The sequence below is a fragment of the Centrocercus urophasianus genome, unplaced genomic scaffold (genome assembly GCF_019232065.1).
Source record: "Centrocercus urophasianus isolate 14NV4802_14NV808 unplaced genomic scaffold, USGS_Curo_1.0 seq_27, whole genome shotgun sequence".
Taxonomy (NCBI): domain Eukaryota; kingdom Metazoa; phylum Chordata; class Aves; order Galliformes; family Phasianidae; genus Centrocercus; species Centrocercus urophasianus.
Window position 1 is genome coordinate 13,697,215 of NW_024884833.1, and position 21,525 is coordinate 13,718,739.

Here is a 21,525-nt window from a genome sequence, read left to right on the forward strand (position 1 = left end):
ATATAGGTCCAACTGAGCCTGCAAGGAAATACCCAGCAAGAGCTACTTGTCATCCAACTAACACTGGTTTTTAACTGGAAACCAGATTTTGTTTGGACTTAGTGGAGATGTTTGGATCTTAGGAATGGCTAATAACCACAAGCAAATGTGAAGATATGGTCTGACAAGAAGAGCCTTTAGTGTGTCAGTGGAATTATTCTCAGAGAAATACATGAGTAATAAACAGAAATTTTAGTTTTCTTCTGTTTTTTTATTTGAATCCTTGCTGAATAAAATTTAAATAAAAATTAAAAAGGTCATCATTTGACCCATTGTAATCTATTTGTTGTGCCAGGGAATGGACTCTCTTTATCCTTTTGGACTGTAAAAATAAATATTAATGTAATCATATACCCATTTAACAACTTTGAAGGTTCCTCTCTATTTTTAATATTTATTCAGTGACTCTGCAAAGCCCAAATTACATGGCCATATACATACAAGAGCTGCTCTGGAAGTTGTGCCTCCTATGATATTATGTTTGCCCATGACATCAAAGGTGGATGTTGGTGGTGTGGTAATAGAAACGGTACTTTCCCAGCAGTATTCTGTTGCATGTTGTTGCTGTGCAGTAGATGCAGCAGTCTGACAGAATGGCGTCTGACATCAAAATGCACATGAAGCAAAAGTGTGTCACTGAATTCATCGCTGTGGGAAAAAACGACACTCATTGGCATTCATCGACCCTTGCTGAATGTTTCTAGAGATGAAACAGTGGATGTGAACACAGTGAGGGAGTGGAGAGTGTGTTTCAGCAGTGGCAACAGTGATGCTCAGGGCCATGATTTAGTGGAGAGTTGTTAGTTGGGGTAGTATGGTTGGGTCATGGTTGGACTCCATGATCTTTAAGGTCTTTTCCAAGTTCATTAAGGTGAGACATTAACACAGTTTTCAGGCACAATAGCTATTTCAAACTAAACCAGCTCTTGTTGTGTAATTCAGTAATAATAGCAGGATGACTTATATGATGGAGAAAGTAATTCACATGCACACTTACATGCAGTTAAACTGTCCTTTTTCTATATGATTCAAGAATAATAGCTGCATGTTCTGGCATAGATAAAATAATTTACATGCACATTAATGCACTTCTGTCACTGGATATGATGCAATTTAGTCTCATTTTTCTACCAGCACAGTTTATGTAACCATGTGTGAACAAGAATCTGTGTTTGGATGTAACATTTTATTTGGAAATTACTTCCAAAAAGGAGGAAAATTACTACATTAGAAAGTGTTCGGTGTTCCCAAAAGACTTTGTTTACAGTTTTTGTTGTTTTTTACTATTAAAGTATGTATTCTGAGTAGATTGTTCTAGTTTTAGCCATTTATGGTTATGTTTCAATATTATGTGATTTGTGGGCTGCCATTAAGTTCTTACAAATTGAAGGGCTGATATAAAGGCTGAAATGAGGCACCGAGTCTGAATGTTGCTCTTGTTCTGTATATAACAAATTAGTATTTTGACATTTGTCAGTGCTGGATTTCATTATTTGCTGAAAGGACTTTAAGAGGTTTGACAGCATGAATGGTTTGTCCCACAGACTTTTGAAAATTGATAAAGGCATCTTTGTTCTTTGTTCAAAAGCACAACAGATATCGTATTGATTTGACACATCTAAAAAGGAAGGCTTGTATAGTTGCTGCACAAAATAAACTAAGAAAATAATTTTGAAGCCGTTACTTATTGTTCTGTTACTCTCTCTTCCCCTTCCCCTTCCCCTTCCCCTTCCCCTTCTCCTTCCCCTTCCCCTTCTCCTTCCCCTTCCCCTTCCTTTTCCCCTTCCCCTTCCCCTTCCTTTTCCCCTACCCTCTTTCTTCCCACATTAATCATTCTAACAAGCACTGGTTTTCATTCAGTAAATCTAAAGCTTACATTTACATCAGATTCTTATAGGTGAGGAATCTAAGTACGTAATTAAAGATAGTGAGACTAGTTAATTACATTTCTATTGCCTGAACCATTTTTAAGATGGGGAAGTGCAGATTTGTTATAGTGTTTGTTGTATATGCAGAGGATAAAGGAATGTTTTCAGCAGGAATGTTGGAGATCAGAATACACTTGGCAATATTGGTTTTGCACCCACTTTTAACTAGAATGAAAGACTTTAGCAAGTACATACCAATTCTTAAAAGCAAGAACTGTGGGTGGTACTACATACTTGGAAAAAGTCTATCAAATGCAAATTGGATAACTGTCTTCATCTCACTATTTACTTCCATCTATAGTTGACCAAGCCAGCAACAGTGCAGTAGATACAAACTGTACTTTTTGTAGAAGTGGAACCGTAACCCTTCTTATGGTATAAGAAGTTTTTTTATAAAAAAACCAACAACTGTGGGCTTTGCCTTTTTATTTATTTTCCATTGAAATATCACTGAATTGTACATCTCTTTTCCCCTGTAATGTTAGAGATTTCCTTGATGATTCAGAGATCTATCTTGAGTTTTCTAAGTCCTCAGGTGAAATACTTGTGATAGGAATCTGTAAAAATCAAGAACATTCCTTGATCTTGTTTTGCGTTGCAATACTAACTGCATGATGTAGAGATTTAAAAAGAACCACATTTGCCTTCAAACAGATTTCGTTTTCTTGCTGTTTTTATAACAGTGATGCCAATAGCATTACGCTGAGAAAAACAGTCTTTAAAATTTTAAAAGAATAAGGAATCTCATTTCCTTGTTTGTTTACTTGATGATTTACCTGTTTTTGCTTCTCTGTTTGTTCTTGTACATATGAATAAATACTATGTTCTGTGTATCAAATGAAGAAAAAAAGAAAAAATGAAGAAAAAAAAACCTTCATTATTTTATCTTGTCTTATTCAAGTCTCTTTTGAGATTTTTTAATGTACTGGCCCTTAACTTGGAGGAGCGGATACATTTTGCTCCTTCTGTCTGGCTGTTTATCATAGTGGGTTATTTACACTTTGTCTCTCAGCTCTGTTTTCATATCTGCCAGAAACTCCATGATGTAATAAAAGGAAATCCAGACCTTCCAATAATTGCAGTGATGGAAAATTACAAATAATGAAATCCATCCATGACTGAAAAATTGCATCCATCAATAACAAAAGTCATCAATGTTGTTTGAGATGGTACATCATATTAGTCACTTTAGTGATACTATAAAGAGCAGTTTGAAAAGACTCTGTCTGCATTGATAATATAAAACAAATGCTTCTCTTCAGTGTATGAGAAAGAAACAAAAAATTATCACTTGAAACCATTTTGCATTTGAGCAGAATGTGTGCCTATATCTATAACTGTTTTTCCTAGTCTTCTTTAAATAAACAATCTTTTAACATTATTAATCATAATGGTCCAGAGGACGGCCACTAAGATGGTCAAAGGGCTGGAGCACCTCTTCTATGAGAAAAGGTTGAGGGACTGGGCTCGTTTAGCTTAGACAAGAGAAGGCTCTGGGGATACCTTGTTGTGGCCTTCCAATACTTGAAAGGAGCTTATAAACAGGAGAGGGAATGGCTGTTAATGAGGATGGACAGTGATAGGACAATGGGGAATCGTTTTAAACTAAGACAGGGGAGGTTTAAATTAGATGTTAGGAAGTTTTTCACCCAGAGGGTGGTGACACACTGGAACAGGTTGCCCAAGGAGGCTGTGGATGCCCCATCCCTGGAGGGATTCAAGGCCACGCTGGATGTGGCTTTGGGCAGCCTGGTCTAGTGGCTGGCAACACTCCCCATGGCAGGTGCCTTGAAACTAGATGATCTTTGAGGTTCTTTTCAACCCAGCCATTCTACAATTCTGTAATCTCTATGATCTCTATGATCTCTATTCATTTTTTTCTGATCACTTTTTAATTTTTATTTTTGTTTAAGCAAATGTTTAAGGTTAATTTTAAGTTCCAAATTTTATAAATCAGTGCTAAGTGAGAAAGAATGAATACAAATTCTTGTGGAGTCTCCTTCTCTGGAGGTACTAAAAGTCTGCACAGATGCAATATTATGCAGCATGTTGTAGGGAACATGACTTAGCTGCGTAGTAGGACTACATAGTTTCCAGAGGTCCCTTCGAACCTTAACTATTGTGGATGTTCTGTGAGAAAATGTTCTAGATGTTCTAATGGACTTTTGAAGCTATTATTTTTCTTAACTGTTTTAACATACAGACAATAATATTCCATTTTCATTTTTCCATTTTACAAATGCTCAGAAAATATGGTAAAAGTTTTATACGAAATCTGGAATTTAACAAATCCAGAATGTAACACAAATATTGCATTTGCATGTTAATATAAAGTCATTATTGAAACTAGTGGGATTACTGTATTCTTGCTTCTCAGTCATGCACAGAATTTTCTCTTCAGCCTCTGAACCTCTTTTGTCATACAGCGTATGTCTGCAGCAGAAATATTTTTATCATTCAAATTTTTTTCACTGCTTAACTATAATAATTTAAATTGACTTCCAATCTATCTTTTAAGGAAAAAGAAAAAAAAGCTAACTGAATTGTATAGCTTATATGACTTCTTGTTTGGAAACATCAGGCATGAAACAATGGAATTTTGTATTGTGATTACTTAAAAAGGGATTTGTAAGTTGGTTGCACTAATTCACAAGTTATTTTCTGTGTTAACAGTGTCAGTACTTTTTGAGGAGTAACTGCATTTGAGATGTGAGTGTTGGAAATGGAGCTTGTTTTTGCTTTTACCAATAAATCAATTAAATATGAAAAATTGATACTACTTCATACAGCATAGGAAGCTTCAGTCCTCAAAATGTTCTAATCTGTAAGACTTTTTTACAGTATTGTAATTGTTTTTTATTAGGAAGCATAATGTAATTGATTTTTATAAGACATTTCCATTTCTTCATGGTTTTTTTCAGTAGGAGGTTTCACACAAATCAGAATGAAATCTTGATGGCCACTGAGAAAGTTTTGAGTCTATAATTCATTCTTTTTACCCTGTAATTTTCCATATTTTTTTTCTTTTTCTGCAACAGCAGGCAGTTAGTACTCAGGTTAGTACACTGGTAATACTTGAATCTCAGGCATCAGAGGAGAAACCTGCATGCAAAATCTTTCTCGGTTATTTCCCAAGTTAGAACACTTGAAGCCGGTAGGATTTATTACTGTAGGATTTATTACTATGATATGACTGCACATTATCAACCACAGATAAGTTATTTTGTCTCATGAATTTTGTAAAATCTTGGTTAAATTTTTGTCATAGTAGTATGCTCTGTAAGAGAGATAATGAGACAGCATTTTTAAAATAAATTACTTGCATTATTAACAAACTGTTCATTTTGTTATGTGTTCTGATCTCAAGAGTTATATCTAGGGAAATACTTGTAACCCTTTTCTGAGAAGTGATGTTTTCTGTCCACTATTTTAAGATAGTATATTTTGGTTGGATTATAGAGGACAATTGAGGTAAGCTCCAGAAGAATGCTGGAAAAAAATAGAAAAGGACCATTTTTTGCAAGACTGGTGTAAAAATGAAAACTTCCAGGAATATTTCTTGTCTGCTAGATGTGTGCTTTTTTGGCCAGGTAAATAAATATCTTGGATTAGTAGGTACAGCTTTGCCTTTTCTACTTGAAGTCCCTGAAGATAGAAATATGAAATGTGAATCCTGCTTTTAAATTTACCATTCTGTGGATTCAAGGAAGTTGATGGTATCACTCTGTATGTGGTTAGTTCTCATGATCTGATTTTAAAAGAACTACTTCAGTAGCTTGGTTTCCTTCTTGCTCCTGAGTAGCAATGAATAGTCTTGCCTGAGAGGCACTCTTTTTTATTCATATTCTGACTGATCTGATTGACTACAGTCAAACAAGCAAAACTGAAGTAATTGCCTGCCAATCCATGGAGCAGCTGCAGCTCAGGTGTTCAGGTCAGTGATTAATGTTTTCTTCTCTGTAATATGAAGTTTGGATGTTGAATTACTGTATTCCGAGATTGGCTAATATGATCCTCCTTCAGATACACAAGGGTTGCTTTTCTTCCCTGTTGCCTGCTCTAACACTGTATTACTTCAGGATTTATGGCAGTCAGTCATCTGCTCTAGAAAACTCATCTGTAACATCCGTTCATTTGATGATTTCCCAGTATGCTTACAGGGAAAACATCTTTATAAAGTTTCCAGTGGATCTGGCACACTGCTCAGAGTATTCTAAATACAAAATTCTTGTCTGTACAGCTGCATCTGTGTGTATGTTTGAGTTTCTGGCACACTATGAACATGGAAGATCAGAAAGGGTTGTTTATCTCTGTAGTTCTCTTGGGACTAAATTGTAGTATGCTCTAGAATTCTGATGATTACAGAGGTGAGTAATTGGATGTGGCATGTACTTGTGTCTGCATTAAAATGACACAAGTGTTCTCAAATATAAACTAACATTTGATGTATGATGTAGATACCACAGACAGTGTGCTACTATTATTCTCTCTGTCACTGAAGTAATGTAGGTTGAAGGCAACTGATAAGAGCTCGCACAAGGCATTTGTAAAGAGCTGTCATCTAATTGTCTGACTGACTCAAATTCCAGTAACCTTGAAATGGATATCTCAGTTTTAATGTGGTTCTATGAAAATATTTTTAGGGGTGTTTTTGTTGCTCTCATTTATATGTATAAGAAGGAATTTTCTGGAAATACAATAACTTGCTAACCTATTTACTACCTGATTCCTTTTTCTAAATGGGAAAAGATAAACAATATGTGGAGTACTATCAAAACATGAAATTTTTTATCATATAATTTCCACTTGTAATAGTGATTTTAGGCGCTACTTTTTACTCCAGAGGCATAGTTGTCTCATCTCTGTAACATCAAAGAGTATCTAAGAAACTCTATCCACAAATCCCTGTATGTTTAAATAGAAAGAGTTCTCCTTCAAAAGCAGTGCAGTAGTGCAACAAGCCAACTAGAAATACGTATTTGACATTCTTAGCTATTCAATTCATGCACATATATTTGGCTACAGTTTATGCTGTGTGTTTCTTGTCTGTGCATGAGTCACCAAAAATAGCTCTGCAGCATCCGTGCAAGTGATACCTGCATCAAGTGTGAGCTTGGAGAAATAGTTTTGCAAAATTCCTGTTAGAGATTTTACTTTTAAGTTGTTCAGATTACTGTTAAGAGTCATTGGAAACATTTTATTTTTTACAGAGAACAAGAATGTGGGTACATTTGGATGACTGGAACATCAAGACTCTTTGATCTTCCATGCCAAGAAATTCTTGTCCTTTGAGCGCAAAGATTTTTATTAGCGTGTTCCTATTCATACTGTAGTTATGGAGTTTCCCTTAAGATTTCCCTTAATGGAAGTTTAACTAGGACAAAGAGATGTTCCTTCTTTCAGTCAAATGATACAAATATGTAAGTTATGAGGGTGTAATTCTCGTCAGAATAATAATCTTTTGCTTTAAAAGTGTAACCAAGTGTTTACTCATTGAAAGCAAGTCATTAGCTTCTATGTTGCTGTAAGAGCATAGGGAACTTGTTTAGCTTACTGGGAAGGACTGGTGAGGTTTTTCTTTTTTTGTTAAACCTTGGAGAGGTTTCCCATTTTTCTTACCGCATCCAGCTAACCTGTTCTGTCTTGCTTTAGAAACTTGGGCCAGACTTGAAAAGATGTCAGCTAGACTAATTTAAAAGGTGGGCTTACCTTGTCAGGCCTTGTAGGAAGTTGCATTCTTATTCCTTTCCGAAAATTTAACTCATTCCTTTTTCTTGCTTCAGTGCTTTTTGATCCTTTCATAAAGGAGATTTTCTGATTGTGGTGCTTGCATTATTTTTGTTGGAAAAAGAAGAAAATAGAAGAAAATAGAATCTGTACTATTGTATATATCTGCAATAGACTTAAAATGCAAATCATTCTATGAGCCTTCTTCTAAGGCATGAAGTTACTTGCGTTTAACTTAGCTATACGGCCAAAACACTGCCAGCAGTATGTCTGGAATGTTATTTACTTGGTCCATTTCTCCATTTCTTCTTTGTAGCACTGTATGCATGCCACAGTTAGGGGTCATTTACTTAAAATTGGCTTAAGTAATACCCCTAGAGCTGCAGCAATTCTTCTCAGTAGTGCTTCTGTGCTTCTGAAGGCTTATCACGTTCCACATCTTCTGTTCTCTTACTTTTTCCTCTCTCTTCCTCTACTTCTTTTAATTAGAATTGCTTTTGCAGTTTTTGCAAATCTTTTGCAAAGATTTGTAGAGCTGCAGTTTTATCTTTGTTCTCTGTGACTCAATTCCTCTATTGGTGCTTTAATTACACTATTTTTTACAATACCAAATGATTGAAATGTGCTGGATGAGGATTTTTGATTATTATTATTATTTTATTATCATTTTTACAAGATTGTTATTGGGTACGATTTTTTGTTTATGTGTGTATCATGCTTTATGTTCTCAGTTCTGGACACTGTGAACTGGTTGCAGGAAAACTGGGGGTGTATTAACATTTCCAGAAAGGGTAGGGTGGTGGGGGGGAAGCACTGCTGAAGGCTGACAAATATTATCTACTCCTGGAAACGTCTTAAGACCATGTGCTGCCCATCCACGCTCAAAAGGCTAAACGTAAATATCTGTAGCCTTGAAGGTATCACCATTATGCTTCATTTCCTTTCTAACAGAAAACAGTTGAAATCTAGATTATGGATGCCTAGGGTTAGTGCAGGAATAGTCTGCAGGTGGTGGTTTATAACATCTGTAAGCATAACAGAAATTGCCTTACAGCAGAACATGAACTGGGAGCTGCAGAAACTTGCAGTTCAGTATAAGCTTTTTCCATAGCAGAATAAATATGGATAGCAAGTATTTCTTTCTCCAGCTTTTTCTTTTATTACTTGAGTACAAAATAGAGTAGATATAGATTGTGTTATTTTCTGCTATTTTGAAAAGCAGATGTTTAGTGGGCGTCTAAGCCTTTGTTTCACTCTTGTTCTTGTAGCAAAGGGTGTTCTCCTTCCTTTGTGTTTACGTAAATCATCAACTCTTATTTTCAAATGGCATCTTTTTGGCTTGTTTTAGGTAGTAAGAAGCACAGTGCTTTACTTTATGTGGCTCTTGTTCAGATAGTGATTTGTTTTCTTTATAAAATGTTTCTTTCTTTACATCCAGCTTTGATCATTTAACCGATAAATAACTGCTGCCTGTATTCACATCTGATCATCTATCATCCTGGCTTACACACAAATGCTTCTGTTGAAATAAATCAGTCTTGTAATTTGAAAAATATAGAAGTTTGGTTTAGGTTATTTCTTACAGGTAATAGCTGTTTGATGGTTGAATACAAAACAACTGCTTGGCAGAATTTTAGTTTGATTCTCTGCCAAGCAATGATAAAGTACAACCTGATTCCCAAAAATGCCTGAACTATAAACTGTTTGTCATGACCTAGCATGCATATGTAATAACAGGCTGACAAGTCTAATAAAGTCTACATATTATTATGGCCATGCAGTGGATGTTACAACAGACTTATAATGTATTTTGTCCTTCATTTCCCCTGTGCAGCCCACACATCATCTTCTTGTCACAGAGTGTATTGCCTGGAGGGAGCCATCTCTGTGGAACACGTCTGTGCCACGAAATTGCTCATTCTTGGTTTGGATTGGCCATTGGTGCTCGTGATTGGACTGAAGAGTGGATAAGTGAAGGGTTTGCCACTTTTTTAGAAGATGTATTTTGGGCTAGGGCTCAACAGGTAAGTTTGATGCACTAGTTCTCAATCATGATGCACTAGTTCTCAATCATGCGGAAGTCAAAGCTGTATAGGAGTGCTACCCTGAAAGTAATGCCTCCTATTTTATTTTCTTGCCCATGATGTTAGAGTTGGATGTTGGTGCTATGGCAGTAGAGTTGAACGTTCCCAACAGTATTTTGTTCCATTTTGTTGCCGTGTGATGGATGGCAGCAGAGGGGCGGTCTGACATGGAAATGCATGTGAAGCAAGGGTGTGTCACTGAATTCCTCCATGTTGAAAAAAATGACACCCACAGACATTCATCAATGCCTGCCTAATGTTTCTGGAGTCCAAACAGTGGATCTGAGCAGAGTGAGGTGGTGGGTTGTCATTTCAGCTGTGTGACAGTGGATGACCCCTGCTGATGCAGATATTTATGAGCATAACATTCAGGCTTTTGTTCATTGCTGGTGAAAATACATAGCTAATCGTGGTGCCTGTGTTGAACAGTAGTATTTTATAGCTAAAAATTTGCTCTATTAAATAATGATATTGTGCTTTTTGTATCTCCTGTAGTTTCAATGGAAATAAATAGGAGGCACTACTTTTGGAGCAACTTTGTTATGAATTAAGTATTCATAAAACCTTTTGTGTTATGAGGCTAAGTTCTTTAAAATAATACTGGAATTTGCAGGCTAACTTGATTTAAAAAGAAAAAATAAGGAAAAAAAGAATCTTTCCTGCTCTACCCATAAATAACTCTAATCTTTACAGAGGTAAAGATCAGTGCAAATAAGAGTGGAAACATTTACTGAAATACTACCACTCAGTTATCAAACAGTTGCTATGCATTCTTTCCATTTGTGCCATGCTCTTGAAAGTGGAATAATCAGCAATGTCTTGCTGAATATTGCAGGTTCTTAATGAAAATGATTTGATTTTGTATGTGGCAGCAAGCCTCAGAACAAAATGGAAGCTGATGAAACAGAGTGCTAGCAGTTAACATTTTTTTTTCTCTTACATTTCATAGTTAAGAGTTAACATCTTGTCAGAAGCTTAGATATCATTGCCCGTCTTAAAGTTAAAAGCTTATATATTGCATGTCTGCTAGTAAAGAGGTTTTCTGATCCAATTCTTATTTTTGTCCTACTTCAAGCATTTTGTGTGTTCATCATCTGTTCTTTTGCTTGTGTCAGTTAGGCTCTGATTCTGCCATTAAAATTCTCAGAACTGCATCTGTGGGAGGGAAGGTGAGAATGGGATCTGACATCACAAGCTCTTCTGAGCCTCCATTTTATTAAGTATCAGGAGTATTCATAGTTCTAAACGAATTAGAGTTCCTTGATATTTAAAATGCTTCCGGAATGAGGAAGAGGGGAAGGCTATCCCAACACTTTGCTTTTCCCTTCTGGTCTTAAAATTCATTCTTGCATTTGGGCATCACTCCCCTATGGTGAGCTGCTCTCTTTAAGTCTGCACTTTCGTTTGAAAGTTTTTCCATTGTAGTTGGCACCTTTCCATGTAGTTGCTGGAAAGCAATGAGCAACAAAACAGGGTGTTTTTTCCCTGACCATATAAATTTTCTGATTTATTAAATTCACAAATTTATACAGTCAGAAAATCTATTGTTGCTTTTATTATTGTTTTTTTTTTTTAACTGAGTAGTTTTGGTTCTGTGTGATACTACAATTGTAAGATTATGTGTGTATTCCACACTACCAATAATTGCAGTTGTGACTGAAATACTAATGTGATGTAGGAGAATATTAGCTGCTTTTACCTTCTCCCATCTCATCTTTTCTTATAACAAAAAACCATAGATTAGTTATTGATGTGTGTGCTGACAACCTAACATTTATTTCATAAGCATGCATCTCCTGATGTTATGTTAATGTGGAAAATTACAAGGGAACTTTCACCAGGGTGACAGGCATAGTAGGAATAGGGATAAAGTCAGGACATGGAAGAGCTCTTTGCTTTCAAGACTGAGAAAAGTAAAGATGCAACCAGTATGTGAGCTATCTGTACTGTGTATTCAGTTATCTTATAGCCAGTCACTAAAGGGAAAACACCAAGTTTGATCTGTGAGGCTTCTGTTTTTCTTAGTTCTGCTATTAACTCTTAAACAAGAGAGTATAACTGTTGTTTTGTTGGTTTGTTTGTTTGTTTTTTTTAACGTGTGTTTGCACTGTATCTTTCATTGCTTGGGTGTTAAAAGAAAACAACATCAGTTACTCTCTGGAAGATTTTGTTGTCTGCTGGAAAACACCAATTAATAATTTTTTTTCACTAAGCAGCTTTCGTGTGATGAAGAAAAAGAGCAGCAGGAATTGAAAGCTTTACTTCGCTGGCGACGACTCAGAGATGAGGTGCAGAACTCTGAAGAAGAGCTGCAAGTTTTAAGGTAAAGCTGTGATGGTGTAATATTTGCTTTCTCATATTCTTTTCTCCCTCTCTTCCTCCCTCCCTTCCTTCCTGCTGTTTTCTACTGTTTTCTCCTTTCAAAGGATATACATGTGATTAAATCCACTACACTTCCTTATTTCCTTCTAAAGAAAAAAAGAAAAGTCAACTTAAATTGATGAGGTTATTCATCTTCTCTATAATGCAATTACTTTTCAGTCTATTACAGAAAGCTTTCCAAATGGGATTTAGATTGGTATAAAATGTCTCCAAGCAGTTTACAAGAGTTTCCCTATATCTGGGGTGGTGTGGGGTGGGGAAAACATTTCCTGAACAAAGTTCATATTTGAAGGAGCAACAAATATATTTTCTATGGCTGAAGACAGGCACATGCAGACTATGGCATGTAACTGCCAAATCTGAATAAAATGATATGACTAAGATGTGTATGTGTTGTAAACTTTAAAGATTGTTCTTCTAAGGGCCAAAATATCTGTTACAGTTTGAAACTCTTTATCTTATAGCTAGCAGGACAAGGGAAGTGACTGTACTCTACTGCATGGAACTACTGTGTCCAGGTCAGGGGCCTCCAGCACTGGAAAGAGGAAAGTTGTGGAGCTTTTGGAGGAGGCCATAAAAGTGATCAAAAGGCTGGAGCACCTTTCGTATGAAAAAAGTTGAGGGAGCTGTGCTTGTTCAGCCTGAAGAACAGAAGGTTCCAGGAGACTCATTGTAGTCTTCTGGTACATTGCAAGGGTTCTTTATTAGAGAGGGACTCTTTATCAGAGTGTATAGTGACTGGACAAGAGGTAATGTCTTTAGATCAGAATTTATATTAACTATGAGGTAGAAATTCTTTATGACAGGGATGATGAGGCACTGGAACACAGTTTAGAGAAGCTGTGGATGGCCCATCTCTCGTGGTATCCAAGAGCAGGTTGCATGGGCAAAATAATATAGTGGGTGGCAGCCTTGCCCATGGCAAGTGGGCTCCATTACATGACCTTTAGGATTCTTTCCAACCTAAGCCATTCTATGAGTCTATGATCTTGAAACTGATACTTAGATTTTCTACTCATTTACGTAGTAGACATGAGCATCTGTAATAAACTTCTTGCATTTACTACATTGCATGTAGTAGAATTCTCAGTGCTAATACAAAAGGATGAGAATCATTTCTTGTTTGAAAAATATGCCTCTACTATGCACTTCTGGAGACAATTATGATGCCAGTTTGGGATTCTGTCAGTTTCTGCCTCTTTGATTGCTCCAGTTTCCTTTGGTTGCATTTAAGGACTTTCTACAGCTCTCAGTCAGATATAAATATTTTTTACAATTTTTTATTTTTATGAATGTTTTTGTCATTCTATTGTGGACTTGAAAAATGTTCTCTTTTTGCAAATATACTGATTTGGTTATATACCTGAAAGTATGTCTGTCTGTGTTCTAGTGTTGGTGTTCAAGAGAAAATTTCATGTCTTTGATTTGCGCTGAGTTTTAAGTCCCTATTGAGTTGTGCTGGTTCAGGCTTGTGTTTTTATGCAAGGATACTGAAAATAAATGGTGACTGTCCCTTCTTGCTAATTATGTCAGGAAGACAGAAATCATCAGGCCTGCTTTCTGAACATAACCTTTTTCACGAGTGTTTTTGTTCTCTCCTGGACAATTACATGATTTTCTATGTTTTCATCAGACAGCAGGAAAAACCTGTGTGAAGTTTGACAGTTGATCCTATTCACTTTTGTTCCAGGAAATGAATATATTCAGATACAATCATTAGCATTATGTTTCTTCTTATTATGGATATTTTTTATTATGTTATAGTAACTTCTTGGATGCTACCTGCAAAAAACAAAGCCAGGTGTGACAGAAATAGATAAGTCTTTTCAGCAAGCAGGAACTCTGAAAGGCAGCACCAACAAATCTTAATATTAAAGAAGGGATTTATGTCAATTAAATGTATTACTCATATATGATATGATTACAGACCAAACTGTATATTTTCTCAGAGTTTGAAGCAAATCTGAAGGGATAAAAGCAAAATATGAGTGTCCTGGCACTCATCTGCTGGCCAGTGTCAATGCCTGCTCTGTTATCCACTTCCCCATGGTACGAAAATAAAGACTAGAGATGTCTTTTTCATTCAGTGACAACAAAAAGTGGTACTGAGATTGTATCCTGTCCTGATCCTTACAACTGAACTTCAGCTTGAGATTGTTCATGAAGACAAAGCAGTTTTGACATCTGAGTGTTTTTCTGAGTTCCACTTGAGTCATATCAGTGACCTTACCCATTTCACTCCTGAAACATAGATCTGTGCCTGCTCTGTAGGTATTTAAAGAGTTTATTCTATCACTCTGTGAGGAAATGTGCCCTTCACTATTCTCTCATAGTCTCTGAGTAACTTTTCATCATTGTCAAGCCATTTAATTACCACGGATTTCCTAGGGATTGGTATTTTTACTTTATCCTCACTAACAAAAGCAGCGTCTTTTGCTTCATGCAGAAATGTGGCAGTAACAAAGACCTGTCAAGTAGTAGCTTAAATACCTTGATTCATCTTGCCTTTATTGTTATGCCTAGCTTAATCTGCTAGACTAGATGTCAGATTCTGCAGGTCAGTGTAACAAACTTTTGGTCTCTGTGCTGTAAATACACTAACCACTGCTTTACACAAGTGTACTGAAGTACTGACAGCATAAAACAGTAACTTTCTGAGCATTTACACACTGTTGCAGATATTGCCTAGGTATTGCCAGTGGTTACACTGTCTTGAAGAATGGAAGTTATCATAAAATAAGGTGTCCTTAATTCGTCCTTCAACATTGAAGGAGGATCTCTCCTGAAAGAAAATTAGAAAATCACAGAATTAGAGAATTATAGGGGCTGGAGGGGATCTCTAGAGATCAAGTCCAACGCCCCCACCAAAGCAGGCTCCCTAGGTCAGGTTGCACAGGTGGGCGTGCAGGTGGGTCTCGAACATCTCCAGAGAAGCCTCCACAATTACTCTGGGCAGTCTGTTCCAGTGCTCTGTCACGTTTACCCTGAAGAAGTTCTTAAACATATTTCTGCAGAACTTTCTATGCTTCACTTGGTGATCATTTCCACTTGTTCTGTCACCACGCACCACTGAAAAGAGCCTGGCCTTGTACCTTTGCCTCCCACACCTTAGATATTTATAGGCATTGATCAGATCCCCTCTCAGTCTTCTTCTCTCAAGGCTGAACAGACCAAGGTCTCTCAGCCTTTCCTCGTAAGAGATGAGCTCCAGGCCCTTCACCATGTTTGTGGCCCTCCGCTGGACTCTTGCCAGGAGATCCCTGTCTTTTTTGTACTGGGGAGCCCATTCTGGACACAGAACTCCAGGTGAGGACTCAACAGGGCAGTGCAGAGGGCGAGGATCACCTCCCTCGACCTGCTGGCCACACTCTTTTTAATGCCCGCCAGGATGCCATTGGCCCTCTTGGCCACCAGGGCACACTGCTGGCTCATGGCCAACCTGCTGTCCACCAGGCCTTCCAGGTCCCTCTGCACAGAGTTCCTCTCCAGCAGGTGGTCCCCCAGCCTGTACTGGTGCATGTGATTATTTGTCCCCAGGCGCAAGACTCTACACTTGCTCTTGTTAAACGTCACCTGGTTCCCCTCTGCCCAGCTTTCCAGCCCGTCCAGATCGTACTGAATGGCAGCACAGCCTTCTGCTGTGTCAGCCTTCCTGCCAATCTTGTATCGTCAGCAAACTTGCTGAGGGTGGACACTGTGTGCTCACATTTAGTAGGGACCCACATTTTCCCTAGTCTTTCTTTTACTGTTGACATACTTAAAAAAGCCTTTCTTACTATCACTTATCTCCTTTGCCATATATAAATACTGCATGGTAAAGGACTGTGTGTTAGAAACAACATAAAATTTAAACATCATTTTCTTTTTCTATTTTAAACAGTTACCTTTTGCCAGAGATTTTAATGTGTATAATGAATTTGATGTGTTCAGGTTATAAAGCTAGCACTTGAGGAAAAAATGGCTTAATTGTTATAATAATAAAAAATTGGCAAAATTGTAATAAGAGAGCACTGCAGAGACAAAAAAAAAAAAAATTTCTCAAAGCAGATATGGATCTGAAAGAAGTTTGACTATTGGGACTACTTATGAGAAGTGAAGGGAGGGTATGTGGTTTGAAGAAGTCTGCACTCTGTGGCCTGTGTTGCTCTTATTCTCTTGAACTGGGGAAAGTATGTTTGGTTTCTGAGGCTAGCAATTCAAAATCCACCAGAAGATTTAAAGAGGTTGGTTCAGTAACAGGGATAGGCTGTTAAGACAAGCATCTCTTCTCAGACCACTGCTTGGTGGGATATTTTCGAAATGGGAAAAGCTATGTTTTCATAGCTTCTCTTTAGTTTTAGTTTGTGCTTGTAAGAGCCTAGAAAACCTTCAGACTTCACTGCCATAAACTTCATGCACACCAGATTCTGTATTATGTTTTAAAATCAGGCAGTTTATTCTATATTTGTCTGAAAACCATGTAATGCTATAATCAGATGATAATAGCAGGGTGGCAAAGTCCTTGGTTACAGCAAATGAACATGAGCTCAAATACAGCAGGCACAGATACAGAAATGAAGGAAAAGAGCTGCTTACCCTTGGAAGCCTCAAGCAGTCAGGTATGTCTGGCAAGAGATGCCCTCATCTCCACTGCCAACTTTTAAATGACGTCTGAGAAGAAGTGGACTCCATCGCTTCCAGTCAGTTCCACCTGAGCTCCCCTGGGTCGGCCCTGCCTTCCCACCAGGTGCTTGATCATTGTTTCAGGTCATGACTTAGCATTTCCACTACACACACAAACGTGCATGTCATGGTTCTAATGATTTTTGTCATTGATATTCCACATCATAACATCATGTAGTACACTGGGGATTAAAGAGTTAAGGCCCCAGTTCCGTGGATTGTTGATAGTTTTGGATACCTGGTTCTCAGAAAAGAAGAACTGCATCTCCCAGAGGACTTTCACTGTTCCGTTTCCATTTTCTGTTTAGAGGGAAAGATAAAACTGCTCAGAAGTCATGAGATGACCTTTTCCTTTTACTGCTTGTCTCTGTGTGTGCTTCCCAGCCATGTTACCTTCAGAAGTGGAGTAAGACCTTTGGTTTTGGACATTTTCTCCCATTTTAATTAATTTCCAATCATATTTTATTATATTGTGTTATCTCAGATTCTGCTATTATATTTAGTACATTAGTTTCCTCCCTTATCTCATTGCCGTTGTTTTGTTTTTAGGTCTATCCCCCTACTCTTTCTCATTTTTCCCCCTTCCCACTCTCCCAGAGTGTGAATCTGTGGGTTCCTCTGCCCCATTTTGTTATGGAACTGGGCCACACCAGCTCAAAAACTGTTGACAGCATGTGTTTGTAAGGCTTGCTCTTTTAAAACTTTGAAATTTTTCTTCCAACAACAAACACCAAAATGAAAGCCAAAAAAGTATTTTTTTCTGCAATGTATTACATATGAATGAAAGAATTTATTCTTGTAAATATAACTGTGTAAGCTGTTAAGCCAGCACTCAGGTGTAAGAAGAGAATCTGTAGTTGAATATAATGACTGCATTATCCTTCTCTTCCCTTTTGCTTAAAATGTCTGTTTTCTGTTTTGTTTCTTCATAATGTGTCTGTGCATTGTAGGATGGCATGTAACATAATGTCAACCTGTCAGTAAAGATAGTGCACTAACTTGGTAATGGCTTTCTTTTCTATCCCAGCTGAAGTTTTTAAGTTACTAGGACGTGTACAGTGGTTCAACTATGAGAAGATGTAATACATGAGCTATTTCTTACTTATCCAAGACTTCACTAGTCTCTTACCATTTTAGGCCTCACAAGGAGAGTACGGGAGAAGTGAGTGAATCTGGAGCATCTTTTGTCAAACATGGTCTTAAAGCAGAAAAAGTATTCATGCAAGTTCATTATTTAAAGGTGAGTTTTGTAAGCTGATTTTTATTGACATTGGTTTACTACAAAGACTTCTTTCTTCTAGATATCAGTGTATTCATAGCATCCTATTTGTTTTTTGCTTAATTTCTTGCAGGGTTATTTTCTTTTGCGGTCTCTGGCAAGTACATTAGGAGAGGCTTCATACCTTGCATCTTTACGAAAATTCATCCATAAATTCCACGGACAGCTTGTTCTTTCTCAGGTACAGTGTTCAGGATTGTTACTCACATTTTGAAACACAAAGGACATCAACTTTCTGTTTGGCTATCTAAATGACTACTTCTGGTTGTGGTGGAAAATGAACGGCAATTGTAGCTTAGTGGTATTGGTGATATGACTGTTAGGAGGCAATACCATTTTTCACTGTGATACTTGAATCTGATTCCTTGTATGTATCAAATAATGTAAGCAATGGATTAAATTTGTTTTAGGCTGTCAGCTTGATACTTGGAAAGATCGTGTTCATAGCTTCTGATGTTCTCAAATACAGGTCATTTACTGTCCTGTAATTGTCTCTTGTATTGTATTCTTTTAATTTCTGGATTTTAGTTGTAATCAGTATCTTCCTGGATAACTCTCTTTTCTTGAGAAAGAAGAAACACAGAGTAGGAATGTAACTCTATAAGTAGAAACGGTGTATGCGTGTTACATTCTTCCTTTATTCCTTCCTCTGATTGTGTTGCTTTGTTTGGTTCTTTTCATTTCAGTCTTTCTTATGAGAACTGCCTCCTCCCCACTGTCAGTGTCACTGTCACAGTATGACATTGCACACACATTTATTACAGTCTTATCACATCACCTTTAAAGGTTTTCTTATCATGCTCCATACTCTCATGCTGTCTAAAACAATTTCTTGCCTCTTTCTGTTGCTGAAGTATTAACCACAAAGGATATTTTAAGATGCACTGTTGCAGTGGCAGCCAAGAGCAGATATTCTCATAGAAAATTATTTCTTCTTGGATTGGTAAAGGCTAGGCTTTTGAAAAATAGCGCTGAATTAAGAATCAGAATTTGCCCTTCCAAAATCCACTACACATATGAATCACTTGCACTACAGACTTAGCTTCTTTCATACTTGACATAAATATTATACAATTATGCCATGTAAAGTAGAATGGCTTCAGACAGAAAGATTGAGTAAGTCACACCACAGAATACTGTAGCATCTCTTAGGTAGAAAACCCAACTGCAGTTATAGATAGAAATTGACTTCCCCCAGATCTTTCTGAAAAGGTCCTGTAACCTCTACCTATATCACTAAAAGAAAAAATAGTCTTCTCAGGTCTATTGCTTTGAAAAAGGAAAGACATAACTCTCTAAGCCCAAAGTTCTAAGGAACATTTCACTAGTGATGAAACATTCACAGCATCTTTTTGCATCTGTAATGTTGCAAACATAGTTATTTGTGGAAGTGTATGAACTAGTTCACTGAAGTCATCATTGTTAAAAACAGTCCTGGAACAAAAGCCATGACATGACAAATAGGAGAGCAATGTGATGAGAGTGAAGAGCAGGAAAAGAGAGAAGGGGCATGAGTGAATTTCTGAAATTAGTTTCTTTGTTGAAGACTGTGTTTTGTGGTGTGACAGTTTAAATCTTAAAGAGGATTCAGGACAGTGAATATCATGGATATCATAGATAAATCATTGATAAATCTATGTGTTCTCCTTGCAACACAGAATATGTGGTCTCTGCTCTTGAGGGAATGGAGTCCAACACATTCCTCTTTCTTCCACGGCAGTGATTCTTTGCTCAGTGCGCCTGGTATTTTGGTTCTCACACTGAACGGGCCATCTGTCTCTGTATCTTTAAAAATAACTCAGTGGCCTGCAGATTCTTTTTTATGTCAAGTCACACAATATTTAAGTTTAATTGCTCAACTGCAGCAATTCTGCCCTGTAGAGGAATATTTGGGGTGCTGAGGCAGTTAATTTTTCCACTGCTACAACTGTTTCCTGTACTGTGTTACTTAGACCCTGAGCAGTTGTATTTAGCATAGAGTGGAAAACACCAGTGACTATACAAGCTTTGTCCCTATGATTGTGTCCAAAATCATAAATGTGAGCTCCAGAATTACACAACTTGAGATGTTCTGAAAATTACAGAAATCATGAAAGTACTAAAGGCCTGAAGTAGCTTAGTGTTTTAATCTGATTATAGTCAGATGCAGGAATTTTGGTGAGAAAAAGGGCTCTAGTTGCTACTAGATCACTTTCCTTCTTGACATGAGATGAGCTGTGTCTGCAGTGTTCAAATGCTGCAAGATGTTCTAGCACATTATGCTACTAGTTATTGTACCTAGAGATTTCTTATTCTGCCCAGCACTTTGCTATGAAACATCAGTTTACTGCTTATCTTACTCTAGTCTCATATGCTGTTTCTGCACAGAAAAACCATTGCTTTGAGCAATTGGATAAAAACCTGTTTAATGTTTTTTAATTAGTCAAGCAAGAGTAAGTGATGCTTTTATTTTAGTTTTCTTGGGCTGCTTTTTATTTGAGTATGTACATAGCTATGTGCTTAATGTAGATCAAAAACAGGTGCTTATTTGAAGATATTTGATTTGGTGGATCTTGATTTACTGTGTACTATACTATTGAAGTACTCTGGTTATATACAGTAAATATTTTTAGCAAGAGCTGGATGTCTTGAACATTCCTAAATGGCTTTGCTTGAGAATCAGGTATAAAGAGGCGATGCTTTTCGTACTTTTACCTTGTTTCATACCAGCGTAAATCGAGTTCCTACTGGGTTGATGGGAAGAGTTAATCCTGTTTAGGCAGGTGTATAGTTGTAAATTAAGGGCAAGGCTGAATTTTAGCATGAACCCGTTGTTTGATCAGTATGTTAGCAAGTGCAAAGCAAATAGGACTATATCCAACCGTAAATGTGTTTTCTTTCTCTGTAAGAAATCTTAAAGACTGTATTTATGTTGGTATTGGTAGATAAATAATCACAGCAGGAACTGAAAATGCAGGAGTAATGAAGTCAAGTTAGTATAAAGTTTATTATTCAGGATCCTGCCTGAGCAAATGTGCTGTCCAGGTTTAAATGAATAAAAGATTTAAAATAAATTGAGGTATGAATGGTAAGTTTAAATGTCATAATGTTGTACTTCCAGCTTGTCCAAAATAACTGTAGAAGTTTTCAGCTTTAGGAATTGTGGGGAAGGGGTAAAGTAAAAGTAGTGAAAATAATTGTCCACGTTCTGAATACCAGTCTTGTTTTCAGTGGTTTTTGTAGTACTTTTCGTAGATGAGAGCTGCAGGTGCAAGGAAATGACTTCAGATGTGAAACATTAATCAGTGCTTTTTTTCCCTCATTTTGATTGCATGCTCAGTATGTTTTTAATAGTAGTTTTTGTTTGTTTTAGTTGAGTCGTGAACAGACAAGTCAGGCATCTCCAAGAAGGATTTTAAGAAAGTCTTCCATTTTTCTTTCACTT

General features: G+C 37.1%; 1 protein-coding gene across 2 annotated transcripts in view; it reads left to right on the top strand.

Moving 5' to 3' along the window:
* Nucleotides 1–21,525, top strand: part of LOC122164718 (aminopeptidase O (putative)) — a 129,769-nt gene that overhangs the window by 61,762 nt on the left and 46,482 nt on the right. For both annotated transcript variants that reach the window (XM_042826948.1, XM_042826949.1), the window contains exons 6-9: nt 9,529–9,718; nt 11,992–12,101; nt 17,960–18,062; nt 18,175–18,282. In XM_042826948.1, coding sequence (XP_042682882.1) covers nt 9,529–9,718; nt 11,992–12,101; nt 17,960–18,062; nt 18,175–18,282 — 511 coding nt within the window. The remainder of the gene's footprint in view (nt 1–9,528; nt 9,719–11,991; nt 12,102–17,959; nt 18,063–18,174; nt 18,283–21,525) is intronic.